Source organism: Poecilia latipinna, unplaced genomic scaffold (assembly GCF_001443285.1).
Source record: "Poecilia latipinna isolate Pla-1442-1.1 unplaced genomic scaffold, P_latipinna-1.0 Scaffold291, whole genome shotgun sequence".
Classification (NCBI taxonomy): domain Eukaryota; kingdom Metazoa; phylum Chordata; class Actinopteri; order Cyprinodontiformes; family Poeciliidae; genus Poecilia; species Poecilia latipinna.
The window spans coordinates 204,605-224,403 of record NW_015112907.1 but is presented as its reverse complement, the minus strand read 5'-3'; the positions used below and the strand labels follow the sequence as shown (position 1 = coordinate 224,403).

At 37.0% G+C, this 19,799-nt stretch overlaps 2 protein-coding genes across 2 annotated transcripts in view; one reads left to right on the top strand and one right to left on the bottom strand.

The window, feature by feature from the left end:
• nr5a2 (nuclear receptor subfamily 5, group A, member 2) overlaps window positions 1-1,635 on the top strand; it is a 77,825-nt gene extending 76,190 nt beyond the window's left edge. The window contains exon 7 of the mRNA XM_015034229.1: window positions 959-1,635. Coding sequence (XP_014889715.1) covers window positions 959-1,206 — 248 coding nt within the window. The 3' untranslated portion in view covers window positions 1,207-1,635. The remainder of the gene's footprint in view (window positions 1-958) is intronic.
• A 3,811-nt stretch (window positions 1,636-5,446) lies between these two features.
• Window positions 5,447-19,799, bottom strand: part of LOC106948507 (adhesion G-protein coupled receptor D2) — a 92,149-nt gene continuing 77,796 nt past the window's right edge. The window contains exon 25 of the mRNA XM_015034227.1: window positions 5,447-5,693. Within this exon, the coding sequence (XP_014889713.1) occupies window positions 5,586-5,693 (108 nt within the window). The 3' untranslated portion in view covers window positions 5,447-5,585. The remainder of the gene's footprint in view (window positions 5,694-19,799) is intronic.

Sequence of the window (19,799 nt, the reverse complement as noted above, 5' to 3'; positions counted from 1 at the left end):
CCCTTGGTGGATTTGGTGAACCAGGGTGCCTATTGAGGTCAGCAGGGGAGGTCCTCTCTCTGAGAGGACGTTACATCACACATGCAGGTGTTTGGGGTGCAGATGTGTCTCTGGGATGTGATGAAGTTTCTTCATCTCAATTCCAAATTTTATTCTACAACTTAGACACTCTCATCTATAACATTCTTATGACACACATATACTTAGGGCCTTGGACGTGGGCGTGGTTACTGGCATCCAGAGGGTGATCTTTCAATCAGCCTCACTTCTGGAACCACTTTCAAATGTTAAGTTGTATGTAGACATTGAAAGTTCTGGGTGGATGAAGGGGACCATCTCCTGGGTCTGGGGGCTGGTTGCCCCCTGGGTTATCAGTAACTGGCCATGGGGAGTATAGAGTGTGTATGAGGAGTGTGAGAGAGTGTATTGCATCCATTTTTGTGTGTCTTTATGCTGTGTGTGTGTGTGTGTGTGTGTGTGAGAGTGTTTTTGTGTGCAGACTTGAGGGTGGGCTTGCCTGATTGTGTCAGTGTATCTGTCACGTCAGGTCTTAAAGTTCCCTGTCTCCTAGAACACCTCAGGAACTGGCCAAATTTGGGCCTTATCTCCTCCCGTCACACCCGCTGGTGCAGTGGTAGTTCTTAATGTCTGGGGCTGTGTGTGTGCAGATAAATAATAATGATTGTATTGCACTTGTCTGAGAGCCTTTTTTTATTTACTTTAAGATTCTTCATTGTATCTTCGTTCTGTCATTTGATTCTGACCTAAATGTTTGAATCACACGTATATATGTGAATACATGCAAACCTGAGCTATATATGTGTGGTTTGTATATCTATTATAGCAAATTAATAAGTAGTTCTTATGAAAAATTCAGAGTAAAAACAATAATGGTTGTTCCAAAGATGTCAGAATACTTTTTGCACTGCGCTAATATCTTTCTTCCTTCTTCCTGCAGACGTGAAGAACTTAGAGAACTTCCACCTGGTGGAAAGCGTTCAGGAGCAGGTCAACGCAGCACTGCTGGACTATGTGATGTGCAACTATCCTCAGCAGACTGACAAGTTTGGCCAACTGCTCCTTCGACTGCCGGAGATCCGAGCCATCAGCCTGCAAGCCGAGGAGTATCTTTATTACAAACACCTGAATGGCGACGTGCCCTGCAACAACCTACTCATTGAAATGCTGCACGCAAAAAGAGCTTAACAACCGGACAGTCCTGATTCATTCGGCAACTTGCAAGGACGTTTGTAAAAACTCATCGACTCATGTTCCTTTTTTTTTTTTTTTCCAAACCCAAACCTCCAGCTTGTCTGTGAAGATAATAAATTCGGGAAGCTTAAAGTGTCAGAAACTCTTATTTATACTGAGCTTATTATGAACTTGAACACTCGGAGACTCACGGTGTGCGTAAAACAAACAGCATTTAGATTGCTTTATTGTAAAAATTCAAATAAAGATAAAAAAAGGACTGCAAGAAGACTGTTCTCTTCAACTGAACTGCAGAAAAAATAAACAATTTTGAAGGGCAACAAAGAAAAAAAAAACACTTGAAACAAACTCCATGTTTGACACTATATGATGATTTCTGCTCGAGCAGGACCATAAGACTTTAGGGTTACAAGTTAAAGCCTTCTGAAAATAATAAAAGGTGGATTTGTGCTGAGAAAAGGAAGCCGAATAACACTGCCCTTCTTTCAGACAGCTCTGTAGCAACAGCTCGACGTTCCTCCTACGTGTTCTCCCACTGAAACTGGGCTTCAGCTGTCGTCGGTACTGTAAAGTCAAACTGACACGCAGCCAGCCAGGCAAGTGACTCTATTTTCTGATCTCCCATATGACGCCTGCAGCAGCAGTTTGACCCAACAAACAAGGTAAAATAAATGGTTGGAAGATAGGATCGGTCATTGATGAACAAAAAAACTAAAGGGTGAAATGTTTCTGTCTTTTTCCAGACATTTGCCACTCATGGCCACCTTGTTGACCCCTCATCTTGTTCATCGTTCTAAGAATAATCTTTTGCTATTTACCTCAAAAAGAACAGTGTTAGATAAGCCCTCTTGATAAAGTCACCATAAAGAATTACGTGCATACCCCCATTTTTTTCTGCAGTTAACACTCTTTCTTTTTAATATTTTACCAAACTTGGAACAAAACAAGTCATGATTCCACAGATGGAGACGAAACAATCCTGCCTTCCTCCAAAAAGACCAAAGCCCACCGTAGAAGAGGGAAGGAAATGACTAAACCCTTAATAATCAGTGTTACAATGCGGAAAAGAAAAAAAAAAATTGTGATGTCACAGTTATGTGAGTCTTGCCTTATTTCATTACCATGCTAGCTAACCGTGCAGATGTGAATGAAAATATGTACAAATATATAAATATATATATAAAGTATTAATGTTGTAAAAAATAAAAATAAAAAAGACTAATTCAACAGGTGTTTACATTCATGTTGTCATATGGGAGAGAACTGTGATGAAGCTTAATTTGCAAAGTAATGATTTCCAAATGAAAAATGAAATCATCAAAATGAAGGGTTTCTTTGGTGTGTTTTCTTTGGTTTGTGTACAGTGTTTACTATTTTTTTTATTTCTTTATAACAGTACTTAAATTATGTCGTGAGACACTAAAATCAAAGAGGAATCACACACTTCAATTTTTTTTTTTTTATCAGCAATGCTGTCTAAGGATTGTGCTTCCCTCTCAGCATTTTATTTGTAAATCCCGCTTTTGCCTCTTTTTTTTTTTTTTTTTTTGGTTGTTTCCCGTTCTTTAAATTTTTTTGATGTACAGTATGTCACTGGTTACTCTTACTATTGAAGATAATTTATTGCGTCGCTGGGTCTCCATCTTTGTGTTACATGACGTGAGGTGTCCACGCCAAAATAAATTTGTTTATTGTAGCATGCTCTCTGTTTTGTTTCCATGACTGGTTTTCAAATACAGAAGAAAAAAAAAAAACTCTTTAATTTTCCTAATCTTTTTAAATGTCTATGCAGGTGTGCTCATTGAAGAGTATTTTAGGGGTGTAATATATTTGTGTCACATAAGTTTTACTCACTAAATATGAACCTGAATCTTTGTTCTGTCTAGTTTGCTGTTATACCAAAGACTTCTCATTTACCCTTTTTATACACTTTAATGACACAATTGACATACACCTGTGAAAATAAGTACTGGACACATCAGTGTACTTTGGAGACTACTGGTATATAATTCAGATGATTGCAACACAACAAATATTCCACACTGTAAATAAACTAAGCCATTTAGTTCCAAAATTAATTTACTGTACCATAAGTTAAACTGAAAATAAAATAAGCTTTTAGCTAACTTACCAAAAATTATTTTGTACGCAGCAGAAACATCTCTTTGTAGTAACTTCAGACATCCTGTTTATGGAGAAACTAGTCACATGTTACTCAGGTGTGTTTTTGACCTGCTCTACAGAATCTGTCTTCAGGAAGGCAAATTTAGGGCACACTATTAGCTGAGCCTTCCTGGTAACTGTCTTTTCTGTGACTTCATACAGATTTTCCATGGTGGTGTCTTTGGGATGATTTTCTTGATGGAAAACCTGCTCTGACTTCATATTTAGTGTCTTAACAAGAATGTGCCACTGCTTTCTCCATTCAGGCTTCCTTCATTGCATGAAGTCTGCCAGTCACGTATGCTGAGAAACGACAACGCACCACAATGTTTCCTCCAAACCTCACAGTTGGCATTTTGGGGGATATTGTGAACAACCGTTTTGCCTCCAAACATAGTGTGTGGTATAACGTGCAGAAAGTTGTATTTTGATCTCGTCTGAATTTTGATATATGTATCTTGTACACCGGCTTCATTCATTTAAACAGGTTTCCACATGCATTTTCTTCATCTGTGGAGTCTTGCGCAGTGAGTGGGCATGGAGGCCATTGGAGCAGAGCGCATTACTTTTTATTTTAATGGAGAATCTTATCTGCTAACTCCATGTCTTTCTGAAGCTCCCTGCATAATTATTGGATAATTCTGCTGAGAAAGTTTTTCCACTCCTCTGTCAGAAAGGGCCACTTGGCAGCAGCAATGATGTTCTTTCATTTCTGTATTTCGGCTCCAAACATTAATTAAAAGCCTATTTCACAGACATGGTCAAATATGCAATAGACAACATAATGTATGCATAATAAATCACAGGACATAAAAAATAAAATATATAAAGAACAAGTTAAAAAGGCATTAAAGAAAAATACAAGAACATGAAAAAGATAATAAAAAATAGAAAATATGGTATAAAATCATAGGTAAAGTCAAACTAAATAGGTGGGCATTTAACAGATGTAGTCTTCACTGAAATTCATTTCATAAGCTTAGAAAAACATCTTAAGCTCATATATCAATGTGATTAACTACAATAAGGTTGCAAAGGTACTTTAACTCATTATTATATTAACTGAGTCATTAACTTGCACTGGTCTGGAGCATGATGGCTTCTTAAATACTGACAGATTTCAATAATCATTTTGGCTTTCTGTCTTCAGATGCTTTTTGCATGTATTCAGTGCATGTCCCCAGCTTCCTTCCAAATTATTATCAATAAATAATACATTTATTATGGTGCCCCTGTTTTAACTGGATTGTTTTGCATTACATTAAAAACCCTTCATTATTCTTATGCTGAAACCACTCCTTTTATCACCTAGTTGTGTTTTTGATCTAAATATCCCCTCACCTGATTCCAAAAACTGCCTGGATGGCTAATCTTATTAAAATTTTGTTAATGACTTCATTATTTCAACAGAACCTTTCTAGTGATATGTCTAATTCTTCTGCCATCTCTGCTGTTGAAATTCTGAAATTTCTCTTCAGAACTTGATTGATCTCTGAGGCAGATGAGCATTTTGTTTTTGTGGTGTAATTATAAAACTGTATTCTCATTCCCTGTGATGTATTAATTTAAGCTTAAATATTGATTGTTCAGTATTGATAAAGATACACTGTTTAACATTTAAACCAACAAAGCATTCACAACATGTCGGAATAAGACATCAAATACATTTTTTATTAGAAAAAAAGAAAAGTATATATATATATATATATATATATATATATATATGTATAGTTACATCACATTTACACAGAGTACCTCTGTTCAACTTTTATTTCACCTTCTGTCACATTCTGGGTAGTAGCTGATTGTTAAAATTAGAGTTACAAATCACTTCAAAAAATTATTACAAAACAAATTTAAATCAAGAATGGGAAAGTTAAATACTGCATATAGTAACTGTACAGCAATATTTTTTAGAAAAAAATATAATTAGTTATGTTGGCTTTATAGCAGCACGACAATAGATTAAACATAAACTTAATGTATTATGTATATATCATCCAGTATATCATTAAAATGGGTTAAAGTCAGTCAGTACCTCCTCATTTCTCACTCAAATGAGTTCTCTTTATTTTACAGAATCACTGATTAGAGAGAGCAGAATAAAAAAGAGGTACGATAGAAAAAAGGAAACATCTATCAGAAAATAAGTCCCAATTTTGAACAACACATATCATTAAGCCAGTTCGGTCGCTCTATGCAGAGTTTATCTAAGGTGGGGGAATACGAGGGAAACAGGAAGCTGCAAACTCAACGTCCATGGGAACATGAAGGCTGCATCCAGCTGGCAAGGCATCCACTTCTACAGGAGGAGCCTCCTGGGCATAGGAGGAGAACAGGTAAGTATTTAGTACAAACATTCATACGGCAGTATTTGAAAATAATGATAAACACCTGGGAAAGTAACAAGAAAAACAAATTTAGATTCTACACTTCAACTCTAATTAAGACAAGTCCGGGACAAAGTAATATTTTTATTTTTTTTTGTATTTTCAGGTGAATAGTTATAGAGATAAAAACTATATATATATATATATATATATATATATATATATATATAATCCAATTTTCAAATCCATGTGATTTAGTGGGATGGTAAAAGAGTAGACAAAACTTCAATTCAGATTTTTTTTTGTTTTTGTTCACATATATTCTCTATCTAATATGCCAAGTAATATGGTAGAGCCAAACACTAAAACACTCGTAGTTGCTGTGAGAGTGGGTTTACAAAGTATTAACTCCTGGACTGAATACAATTAGAAACCACAATTTTAACTTTTTTACAAATAAAGAGATTTGAAAATTATGTTTCCCTTTCTTTCTACTTCACAATTATGTTCTATTTTTTGTTAGACTTTAGATTAAAAAAAAACAATGTTTGTTTGGTGGCAAATTTGTGTAAAAGTTCAATGGGTGCCTATACTGAGTGCCTATACTTTTTGCAAGTCACTGGTATGACATTAAGCTTTATTATTGAAAGGTATATTACATGCAATTAATTTGTTACAACAAGACCTTACTTTATCTCATATTCCCAGTGAAATACAAACATTCCCTCTAAATCTAATAAAAAAAGGTAATGTTTCACAAGGCTGTACTTTTCTACATTTCCAGAAAATTACAGACAGCGGCTATCCACTTGATTTGTTTAAAATGATAAAAAAAAAACAAAAAAAACACTAACATTTAAATGATATGAGGACACATTTAATTGCTAAGCAAGTAACAGATAGCATTAGCAGTGCTGACACGCAGCAATAAGGATGCTTGTCACAGACAGGCAAACGGCCAGCTCGATTCCCCACGCACACTGTTGCAACCCACACTTGAAGCTTGGCTTGCAGTGCCTGCCCTCCTGTCTGTAAATGTGTTAAAACCTGCTTTCACTCGCTCTGAATTTGTATAAATAATGTATATACATTTATACACAGACTCTAACAAGTGCAGCCTCAGGTGAAAATACTCAGAAATGCATGCTCTGTGCATCCCCGAAGGTGGACATAAGCTCCAAACCAAGAAACTCAAAAGATAACCATGCAGAGAGTGAAAAAAACACACACACACATGGATAACTCGCCAAAAGCAACATAAGCACAGAGACACTGTTTTTTTTTTTTAACTCTCTAACACACAGTGCTGTCAGTTTCTAAACAAGTTTTCCTCTCCATCACACAAACAGCCCCAAGTTCCGTCTGCCAGTGTTATATGAAGCTTTTAAACTCTGGAACCACATCACTCGTGTTTACCGAGATGTGCTTGTATGTTTCCCTACATTGTCAAGCACAGTCAAAGCGAAAGAGACTGCGGGGGTGAAAAAAATGCTAAAGCTTTTAGAAGTGTTCCAAGACTGTGGAAGAATGTGAAATAGTGTGCTGGAATAAGAATATTTGCTTCGCAGCACAGTTTGAGGGGGGTCCCCGAGGCTTTACTGGCCATACAGTGGCAAAAAAATGCGTCACCAATCAGCTTTTCTATAACTGATCATGATTTGCTCTACACAATTTGCCACATTCCCACCATTCACCAGCCTTATACATTTAAATTAGCAGCTGCTTCCACAGTCTGCAGACATGTGTTGACATAAAACATTATTTGGAGAAAGAAAATCAGGCACTGTCAGCTTTTTGAAATCTGTTCTCATTGTTGCATATAGTAAAACAAAGGAATATGCAACATTAAGTGACTGTGGTGACTCTTTGTGTTTTAACAGTCAGCAACTACCAGCAAAACCTTAAACTTAAAAACGGTGCAGTCACAGAGGTCACCAGTTTAATGTCTGATCAACAAACAAATACATTTATTACATTTCCTCACATCACGGAACATTTATCGATGCGTGAATTTGTTTTGTGTTCATCCGACTCAAATGTAAAACACACAAGCAGAACATGAAAACAAAACAGAAACAAGCTCAACCCTTCAGAGACGCAATTAGCCAACGTTCTAATCACTTACACCAAACAGCAACTGGGGGACACGATGCTCGGCGGCCTGATGGACAAACTTTAAAAATGTAAAGATCAAATTAATAAGCAAGCATTGTTAATGGGCAAACTCACTATTATTATGCAAAAGCATCACTATGGCATGCAAAACAAATAGTCTAAGGTTTGGAGATGGAATAGTTCGAAGGCCGCTGCCGTTTCATTTCAAAGCATGCATTATACATCATTGTGCATAAAGAGGAAGCCTACAGCATTACGCTGTCCCCCTACCCCACCTCCCCACCACAATGATTATCCTTTATTATTCATTAAAAAAAAAGATTGAGCGAGAAAAAAAAAAAAAACTTTTAAGCACCTGAACCTCGCTGCCAGCATTCCATTAATTGCCTGCACAAAGGGGAGAGCCTTTGGAGATTTTTCAATTTCAAAAAATGAGGAGCATGCATTCAGTCGTGCTCATGTTATACCGGCACTTAAATCCTACAGAGCTCACATAAAAAAGGACTCAAGGTTGCATCCGATTGAAAGCCTCCAACTACAGCCACTTTAGAAATCCATTTAGCAAGCGGGAGGTTAGAACATCTAATTCAAACACAGCCGCTCTGTTAAAACGGTTGCGCCAATGTCTTTTAAAGAAAAGCACACACTTTCTCCTGTGTTTGCTTGGCTTCATTGTAGGAAATATGAACCTGGCTCATAGAAAGACAGCAAGACACAAAGAATTAATCTTGCCAGACCTCAGCCAAGTGGCGAAGGTGAATGCTGGTGAATGACTGCTTGTGGAAACTTGACCTTTCCTTCAATGAAATCAAAAGGAGAGCTCTATGGGAGCAACAAAAGAAGGAATGTTGTGACTGTAATGAAATGACAACCTGATAATCACAACACTATTCATCAACTGCAGCATCTGGGATAAAACACATAATTATATTTTTTTGCTGTGACCTCTGAGAATGTCTGAAGAGACGATAAAAAAAGTTCCATGGCACAAAACTACAATAAGGTAAGAAAACAATCAGTGGCCACTTAACCTAAAGTTTATTCTCCTAAAAATGCATAATTAATCAACACTTAAGCTGCTACTAATGTTTGCGATTTAATTGCTTATTTGAACGACTATAGCCACTTGTTCTTACAGTTAATAGATCAGCAGAATCATTCAGCAAAAACAAATAAGCAGAATAATCTCTGATTAATGAATACAAGTGGGTGAGTAGTTCTGAACTTATAGCTCACTTACTGCACGTAGTTCTTTAAATACTATGATGTCCATCCAGGTTTTACTGCTTCTTTTTATATGAACTAGCTATATATCTGATGGGAATACATGATTGTTACCTCTCTTTTCCAATTATGCTTAGCCTCACACCTTGTGATAATCATATTCTGATAAGTGATTCTAAAGTAAAAAATAAAAAATAAAAAATAAAAAAGCAAGAACTAAGCAAAACTTAGCAGAAATTAGATGATGTGATGATGTTGCATATCATTATCATGGTCCAAGTAATTTGTAGCCCCCCCTTTTTTTTTTGCCTAATTCATCAAAAAGAGAGGTGGAGATTTTAATTTTTACTTTTTTTTTTTTTTTTTTTGCACAATCAGTTTTGGCAAAAAATGACTTTGGCCGTTGGGCCATTTAAGAAAATGATACTAAACACTGAACTTGGGCAATAATGCATAAACAGTGGCAATCCAAGACAAGATTCAAGTCGAATCATCTTTTTGCCCTTGTTCAAAGGGTGTCCAGAGTTGGTGTTGATTAGTGTACATGTTTGTCAATGATGAAATGTGTTAACACACCAGCCATCCATGTTTCTATTAATGAAATGAACTGTGAATCTTCACAAAAAGAAAAAAAAAAAAAAAAAAAAAAAATCGTTTCCCCTCTGCTTCTGTACAAACCCTCTCATTTTCCGCTCAAGGGACATTTCTGGGAAGCCCGCACATGCAAACCGTTGTGTTCACATTGTCCCCATCAAAGAAAACTGATTATTTAGTCTGCTATCTCCCTCTTGAGACAATAACGGTTTCAGTTTGCTGGCCCGAAGTCTTAAGAGAATCTGTCTTTTGCCAGAGGCAGCTGTAATGCCGTAACATCGCTCTTTTAAAATGAGCATCAGGGATTAAAATGTAACGGGCAAAAGGACAATATGAGGAAATAAGACACAATACCCTTTGAGAAAATCATTTTGCTATCTGTTGGGTGAGAAGTTAATTTTAGAAACACTCGGGGGGGAAAAAAGTGTTGTTTTAGGGAGTCTCGAGCTCTTGGTTTCCTAAATTGTGGATCTGAATCACAAATATTTGCTCTAGCAACTCTTGAGTGCCTCCTAATATGATAAAAAGATTTTCAGTATATAATAATGAGAAGTTGTGCTCTCTTAAATATAACAGGTTCTTATATGGTAATGCATCTCCAACAGTAAGTGCAGTGTTTTGCTTTAGCTGAAAATGTTGTTTTAATAATTTTCTTAATCTAAAAAGTTTCCATTGCCTCCAGTAGGGGAAGTTAAATGCCTAAAATGATGAAGAGAATGTTTATGTGGCTGAATCTCTTACTAGTCACTGTTGGATAAACCGCAATGCTGGCTGACTTGTTGCCACTCTTTGTGTCTGGCTGAAAGCCACCAAAAAGTCACTTTAAATCTTTAAAATCACTTAAAGCTACAATAAGCCTTAGGGACGTCTGGGGAATAGTGTCAGGACACTGCATCTGTCATCCATGAGCACCATATTACTACCGGCTATAAAATAAGTGGGGAGGTTAAAGGGAGAGACAAACACAATTGGCTGGGTTAGACAATTACTGCAAAGGTGCCCTTGAGCAAAGCATTTAAAAGCCTTGCAGTGACGGTGCTTCTCAAAGATTGATCGTGTATGCATAAATGTAAAAAGGGTTGGCTGGAAAATGAAGTGCAAGCTAATAATGTTTACATTTCCTCTGAAAGGAAAATACCCCGTTTCTCCCAACTGGAACTATGAACACTGAGGAAAATACACAGAGAGGGATAAAGTACAGACTTTACTTATATATATATATATATATATATATATATATATATATATATATATATATATATATAACAGCACCTGACCAATGCAAACTTGATGGCAAGTATGTATGCTAGACATCATCTTGGCTTGTCAAAAAAAAAAAAAAAAAAAAATTTAAAAAAAAAAAAACTTGACTTCATGTTGACAAGTACTTTCTTTGGGAGTGTAGCGAGGGCCTAACAGTGGAGGGCAAGCTTTGAGTCTAATATGACCTGAGTGATGTAAGATGAGGTGAGAGAGTGTAAAGCCTGAGGCTTTACACACCAAAGCACCAGGCAGCAGTTTGATCAATACGGCATGGCCAGATCTGTACAAGATGGCAGTGGTAGACAGTGGAGGGTCTAGCCTTCATGATGGACTTGCACAGCGCAGTGGTATGCCGGAATTATTTAGGAATCATTTATTGATTATCATATCATTGCTGACATCAAGCTAATATAAAGCCTATTACTTATATATATATATATATATATATATATATATATATATATATATATATATATATATATATATGTGTTGTTTTCAGAAGAAACAGTTACAGTATAAGTTTGAGTGGACAGAGTTATCACAATCAAGTAAAAGAAAACAACAACAAAAAAAAAACAAATAATGTGGATAATATTATTTTGTACAATAAAATCAACATTGTCAAGGAACAGTTGCAGATTTAGGAGACATTCACACCAGCTCCGTTTAATTCGCTTTAGTCAAACTCTGACTTGTTTGCATGGAAAGTCTTGGTTGGTTGATTGTTTCCAAACGCACATCAGGATGTGAATTGGTCCTGAACTCTACCGTTTGAAAATTTATGAACTTTGTTTGAATGTTGGATGTGTATGAAGAAACCACCAATTTAATGATTAGTTGACACTTGGGATGAATTAAGCAAAGAACTTGTTGGAGACTCCAGATATTTGTANGAGGTCTTGGGGGGCAGGGGGGGGGGGGGGGGGGGGGGGGGGGGGGTGAGACGACGACACATTCGCGTTTTTGGATAGATTTTTACCCAGAATGCAAATGGAAAAAACCGTGAGTGAAACGGTGACTGACGAGTATATATTCCATTGAGGGAAAGTAAGTTTCACAATTGTTCAAAAGCCCCCTGGTGGTTGAAGAAAAATCCACATATAAACCGGAAAATACAATATATGAAAAAAAACACTGAAGGCTCTCTGGTATGAGCAGGCGGGCCGGATCCGGCATTGTTCAGGGGGCCGGACCAAATGACGTGGCGGGCCGGATCCGGCCCGCGGGCCGTAGTTTGGGGACCCCTGGTATAAAGCCATCACTGCTGAGATCTACCTGGAGCTCACCAACACACGTCTACCTGCAGTGGGTGCATCACTTGACTCAAGCAGACAACTTTCTAAATGCCTATTATATTACCAAAAGATTTGATAATTAAGTTTTAATGCCTTTTCTGCACATGTCTTCTACAGTGTTTACGGAGAACACAAGAGCTCAGTTAAGACGACTGGCTGAAGGACCAGATGTGAGTTGAATCAAGGTTGGAAATAGAATATTGATCCATTTCTAAAAGGATTATATGAAATCTGTTGCAGACTGTCCATCTTCACCAAAACTAGTCGCAGGATATGTATTAAAAGAGTAAAACCTGACTAAAAGTCTCTCTGACTCAGCAAGAAAGAAACTTGTCACCATTTTTGTGGCAGATATAATTGAAAGTCATGAGTATGCACCAATAAGCTTCAGTTCGCTGATAGGATGCAGAATGTACCTTTCAGTGATTCTTGAGAATAGGGACAAAACGGGTCCTATGGATAAAGAACAAAATTTGAATAAAATATATACAAAATATTTTTTTTCAAATATCTCACTAAACTAACCTGGGCCATGTGTGCACAACAATGTATGTTCTCCTGGTGTTTGCTGAATATTTTTCATTTTAAACATTGTAGTAGGTGGATGGTGTCTGTAAAATCCCTTGTCTTGGAGCAGAACTCAATACATTATAATAGTTTAAATCAAATAAAGGAATACTAATAATATGGCAATTAAGTATAAGTATTCAAATGAATAATTATAAAAGTATCAATAAATTGAATTAAAAATCATTTTTATATATTTTCCAACTCAACTGAAATTTGTCCCAAGTTTTTGTCAACACCGTCAGACATAAAAAGAATGTAAAAAAAAAAAAAAAAATCAGGCATTATTGGGGGGGATCAGAACTTCTGAGGACCCCATGACCACTTCCTTTCTCTTCCTTTCCTAAGAGGGCTAGGCAGCTCTGGTTAGATTATGTTATTCTTTTTTTTTTTTTTTTTTTTTCTATTTTATTCCTAAATTGCTCGTCACAACCATAATGTGTCAACTCCATAACTGACAATTTACAACATTTTGATGAAATTTTGTGAAATAAATGCTTAATTTTGGTATACTGTAAAGATTTCATGGACCTGATAAGCTACAATATGGCCTTCAGAATAACAACATATAAATCTGTTTTGATTTCATAATCTGTTTTTATTTATTTATTTATTTATTTATTTATTTATTTATTTTCGTTTTGTCAATGGAGTTTTAACATTGCAGCCTTGTTGTATTGTCCTTTGGGATGGACTGTAATCCATCCCAAAGATAGGAATGTTCCCATCACAGAACAAACAACACAGTGTTTCGCGAGTAATATTTCTATGATCCTCACAGAGAACAGGGCTGCCTGACTGTTTTATGAAATTTTAAATCAGGGTCGAAGGAGATCGGCGGCAATAACGAAACCAAACGCTGTTTCTGCTAGAATTAAATGTGCTCGATTTATTTCCCCACAGATTACAGCAAAATAACATGCATCAAACACTGTTACTGCTAGAACAAATATGCTCGATTTATTCCCCACAGAATACAGTACAAAACACTCTATGACTAAACACGTGATGCTCGATTCATTCAAGTTACCAGCGCTTACCTCGTGAAACTTGGCCGGAGAGCCTTCGGCCTAGAGACAAAGCAGCATCAACGTAGCTGGGCATTCGGACGCGATCCACAGCAGACTCTGACCAAACCGCGGGCTTTTTCGTATTTTATCTCTTAAACAAAGGGATGCCTGCGTGCAAAGGGGGAATGGCCATTTCCATCCTTGCAGGCGAGCCATCCAATCAGAGGTAGCCGCTCTCTGACCATGAGCCAATCATGGGCTGAGAGCGTGAACCAGCAGACCAATCAGAGCCCAACCCAAGTCAACCAGAGCTAAGCACGCCCTGTTCACGTGATCTGCATGAGCTTGCAGCATGAACAATTTGTACAATAATCTGAGCAGAATAAGTTTTATCAAACAAAGAAAGATCAAATTATACAAGTTAAAAGATAATAAAAAGATAATAAAAAGAATAATGATTATCAAAGAACATAAAAGATAATAAAAAGATAATAAAAAGATAAAAATACAAAATACCAGATCACTGACCTGTCGATTGAGTCACTGTGACGACTTCACAAGGGTTAGTGTTGGTGTTAGCTCCAAGTCTGTTCATCAAGGTGACCTGAAAAGTCAGAGAGAGCTCTTCAGATCTCTCTCTGACTTTGTAATGGAATGCAAAGAAACATTCCATTACAAAGCATATATTGGAATACAGTTTATTCTAATGTCAGATTCAAAAGAAACTTCTGCGTCTGGATGCAATGATTTTTATTTTTTTTTTATTTTTCACTTCTATTGTTGAGTGATGGTGGCTCAGGGTGTACTGCAGGTGCAGACATGGTGGGGCTAGCTAGTAGGATTTGGCTCATTGGGAACCTGTGATTTTTCTCAGTGGGAGTCACACCAAAGTTGGCTTTTGTGAGATGGCTTCAAATTCAGTTCTCCTCAGTTCAGTTTATTTATACAGCATCAGTTTGCAATGTATGTGTTATACTTTAACTGTCCAGTTGTCTTTAAAAGGAAATAGATTCAAGGCTGGTAACTTTCATAGACAGATGAAGAAATTGCTGTCCCAAAACACAATTTCTGTCCTTACTTGTTTCAGGGATTATTATTGTTAGTGTTGAAGAAGATTTTAGGTTATAATATTTCTTAAGAAAACTCTTTTAGCTCGATCTTCTTCGATCCCAGGTTCTCCCGGCGGGCCACATGTAGCCACACAAAAACAACAATGAGTGCAGATGTCTCAGAATTGCAGTTTAATCCAATAGAAGACAACGCATAAAATTACAACAGAAACTGCAGAACAACAGAGACGTACATTCATTTACCTGACATAAATGGAAAGAAGAAGGAAGAAAGAAAGAAAAGCAAAGACGTCTTTGGAGAATTGCGAGAGCAAATCTAATTTATTACTTCTGTGTAGAAAGTTTTATAGTGAAGGCATATTCTTATCTTTAATTTATTCAACTAAGGCATATCTTTGCTCATCCAACCAGGAGCTATCTCTGACCCTCTCTAAAGCCAGGAACTCCTGCTGTTTTACAGCTTTTCACAGATGAGTGTGAAAAGCTAGAACTTCTCCTGTATCATTTCCCACACAGACAAATGGTAGTTAAAAGATCTTAGCAAACCATCTGCTTTAACTACAGGTAACATAAAGGTCAATAGGCCAGAATAAGTTACTGATTTTAAAACTATAATTAGGCTATTTCAATCAAGACGTTAAGTTTTAAAACTAGCATACTTTAAATTTATTTTCTTAACATTAGTAACAACATGGTTCATTCATACAAGGCCCAGTCTGAATGACTTTCTCAATAAACTCTAAATAAAGCAGACATGAAATGTACCGTGAAGTTTGGACTGATATAATTCTATGAAAAGGCTGAAACTGCTTTCTAAAAGTGTAGACTTTTTATTTTTCCTTTACGATAAATGAAGGTTGTGTAATCTCACCCTACTGCGGGGTTGCCTCAGCAAGTTGTTTAGAATAGCTGGCGGAGCTGGATGAGATTAAAGCTGTGAAGATGTGAACATTTATTTAGTGAAATATCAAAGTGTGCACTGAATGACATGACAGCTGCAGTGAAATGTTCTCGACATGCTGTAGCTGTAGGGGAACTGTAGCTAACAGGGCGAAATAGCACATATGCTGTTTGGGTGTGTGTAAATGTGATGTCAGTGTGTGTGTGCACCTAATATTTATTAGTGTGGTCCACTGAATATGGGTCAGTCCTCTAGCATGTTAACAAAAAGTGAGCAGTTCCTCCAGGCATGTTGACTTGTTTGACTTCCAGGGCTGCAGAAAACTCAAAAGTAGTGGACAGCCTGTTCTCTAGATTTGGAGAGTAAAATATCAAGTAAGTTAACCTATGACCTCATCATATGTCAGGGAAGAAGCAATGCAATCCTAGGCCACTTTGACATTTGGAATGTATTTAGTCCACATCAGATACAGAAATGGGAGTGCTTCAGATTTTGATCTTACATTTTAGCTTTGCTGAAACCAAACACTGATACCGCAAAGTGATTCAAAAATGAAAAATCCTACCTGTCTGTAGTTTTAGTTTGTTTTTCATGCTCAGAGTATGTTAAATATGACCAACCTTTCTGACAGTATGTGTAAGGACTAAAGATATTCTCCACATTAAAATGGGATTTATGTTACACCAAGCATTTCATTGGCTTGGTGTTGATGGCTGATAATTTGTACAAAAGATGCTAAATAATGATTTAGGGTGTATTCACACCAGCCCTGTTTAGTCCACTTTAATTTAACCCTAGGTTGTTTGCCTAGAAAGTTGTTCATTTGGGTGAGGTGTGAATGCTTAATCAGAATCTTATGCAGACCAATACAGCGAACTCTGGTCCGCCAGAAAACCCAGGTTCAACTGAAGTGAACTCTGATGCAGTACTATTACATAAGTGATTATAAATAATCATATTAATAATCGTCTTAGCAGAAATAAAACTGAAGAATAAAAATTAATTTGAGAAATAAAGCAACAGAAACAATTATAGTCACTCCTTTTAAAAGCACAAAAATGTCAGTTTATCTGTAACTGTGTTTCCCTTTCTGCTGCAGAAGGACATTTAAAGGAAAAGGCTCCAACTAATGTCTAAGGACTAACCAGATTGCAGGAAATGTGGTTTATAGATGGAACGCAGACACCTTGAAATGAGCGTGATTTCCATTTCATCCCAGGAGACCTTCAGAGCACCTTGGAACATGATCATCTATTTAACAGTGATGTGGCAGTATCAAAACTGGAAGCAGATGCTGATAGAAAAAATGTGTGTTGAGGTTGTGGGGGTTATGAAAGGAGGCAAAGCTCTGAAGGACATAAACAGCCTACTTATAATTATTTGACACACCCAACCTTGGACTGAATGCAAAAGTTTGTGTTTAAACAAATCTCAACCATTTAGGGAAGTTTAACTTAAAAAAATAAGAATATTTTTACCAGAGAATTGTTGACCTCTGAACCATAGCCTAGACCAGCATTTCTCAACCCTGGTCCTCACTGCCCCCCTACTCTGCATGGTTTAGATGTGCCTGTATTCCAGAATAGCTGATTCAAATGATTGCATGACCATCAAGTACTGCAGAAGCCTGTTAATCACCCAGAGATACAATTCAGGTGTGTGGCAGAAGGGAAATACTTAAAACATGCAGGGCAGGGGGGTGGTGAGAACCAGGGTTGAGAAACACTGACCTAAAAAGTCCAGGTGTTATGTCAAGATATGAGAGAGAGAGAGAGAGATTTAATAGCTCATTTATTTTTCAATAAATAATCGACATATTATCACAAATTATGTAACAGTAAAAAAACAAACAGAAAAACTAAACATACACCACACAATACATTACATTAACACCCTTCCAAAAATGATTTCTCCTTCTACCACACTGGTTAACAAATAAAGAAACCACATCAATCCTCCACCTTCCTCTTTCTACTTATGTACATGGCCATTTTAGCCTGTCCTAACAAAAAGTTTATCAGCTGACATTTAGTCTTTCTTTGGCGTGTGAATTTACCACAAATAAATCCCTGTTTAGTGAAAACTTCACCAAATCTGTTGAAAATAATTCTCAAAACCACAAAAAGAGCTGACAAACAAATACAGTCAGAAAAACAATGAAACACCCTTTCCCTATGTTCAAAAAATTGACATTTTTCTATTACAACAGGATTAATAGAAACAAATGAGTTAACAGCTACAATACCATGAAGAATTTTCCACTGTAAATCTGCATGTTTTCTCATGAGAGGAGGCTTATACAATGATTTCCATTCAGGCTTGATTTCAGGTGTTAAGGAGAGATGAGTTCTCCATACTGTGTCACTGCGTCCATTCAGTTTATTTTGATTTAGAGTTTTTACAATCAGCCTATAGATAATTTTCCCAGAAGCTCATTCTAGGGAGATTCCTTTACTGTCCACTGAATCCAATAAAGGACCACAGCAGTTCTTAATCCCAGAAAACAGTCTGTTGGATGGAAACGGGTCCAGTTGATTTGGTAACACAGTACCTTCATAATACAACCCCTGGCAAAAAGTATGGAATCATCAGTCTTGGATGAGCACTCATTCAGACATTTCATGCTGTAAAACAAACTTGGATCAAAAACATGATACAACAGTAAAGTTGTAAGTGAGTTTGTTCGAAAGTTGAAGGACTGTTAGGCGCTGTCCAGGTTTGTCACCGCTCTCAACTTGGAGTGTCGGCCAGAACACCACTCAGGCCAGGATTCAGCTCAGGACCAGATGTTTGGATGAGGTGCACCAGGAGTTTAATGAAGACACGAGGCAGGATCCTTTAACTGTTCTGTATTCCAAACTGTATCACAGATAATCCAATGAACACGGATGGGCACAAATGTGTCTACACGAAGGTATGTGTATGTGTGGTTTCCTGGAATAAACAAAAATACAGAAAATAAATTCAAGGTGTCCTATCATTACACATTACACCATGTTATTATACCTTAGATAAACTAAGAAGGAAACCTCTAAGTCAATATTACTAAGCAAACTAAGGCAGGTTAACTTCACAGTTAACTAATAACCATGCCTCTGCTCCACTGAGAATAGATATGCATGTGCAACACAATGCTCTACAATACACACGTAGCAGATAGCTCGGACTTAGCAACAGGTGAAATAATAGTAAACAAATAAACTTCAAATCACTCATGTAGCTGCAGTAAACACTCAAATATTGCAACTTACTCATCAATGACGCACACTCTTAAGGAGAACACATATCTTGTGGTCTTTCCCACGTGTTAGCACAGCGGCTCGGTTACCCAAACTTCCCCACCAGATACCAGCAACGTTGGCTACGGCAAGGTGTTGACGTCATCACTGCCCTAACTACGGTATCCCTTAAGGGACAAAAGTAACGCTGAACAGAAAACACATAATACAAAGAGTAATACTCAACACCAAACTTAAACTATATATATATATATATATATATATAAGGGTCTTTTGAACAAAAGTCATTCCAAAGTGCAACTTGTTGGCTTTCAGGAACACTCAAAGAAATGAAGAGAAAACATTGTGGAAGTCAGTGAATGATACTTTTATTGACCATGCACAGGGAGGGAAATAAATGTGGAATCACTCAATTCTGAGGAAAAAAGTATGGAATCATGAAAAACACATAAACAAAAGACCATTCAAAATACATCACTAGTATTTAGTTGCACCATCTTTGGCTTTTATAACAGCTTTTAGTCTCTGAGGCATGGACTTGATGAGGGACAAACAGTATTTGGTGCCTACTCTCTTTGATAGCAGTTGCCAGATCAGCTTTGCAGGTTGGAGCCTTCTTGTGGAACATTTTTTTCAATCTCCACCACAGGTTTTCTATTGGGTTGAGATCTGGACTATTTGCAGGCCATGACATCGACTGAATGTGTCTTTCTTCAAGGAATGCCTTCACTGTTTTTGCCCTATGGCACGATGCATTGTCATCTTGGAAAATTATTTCATCATCACCAAACATCTGTTCAATTGAAGGGATGAGAA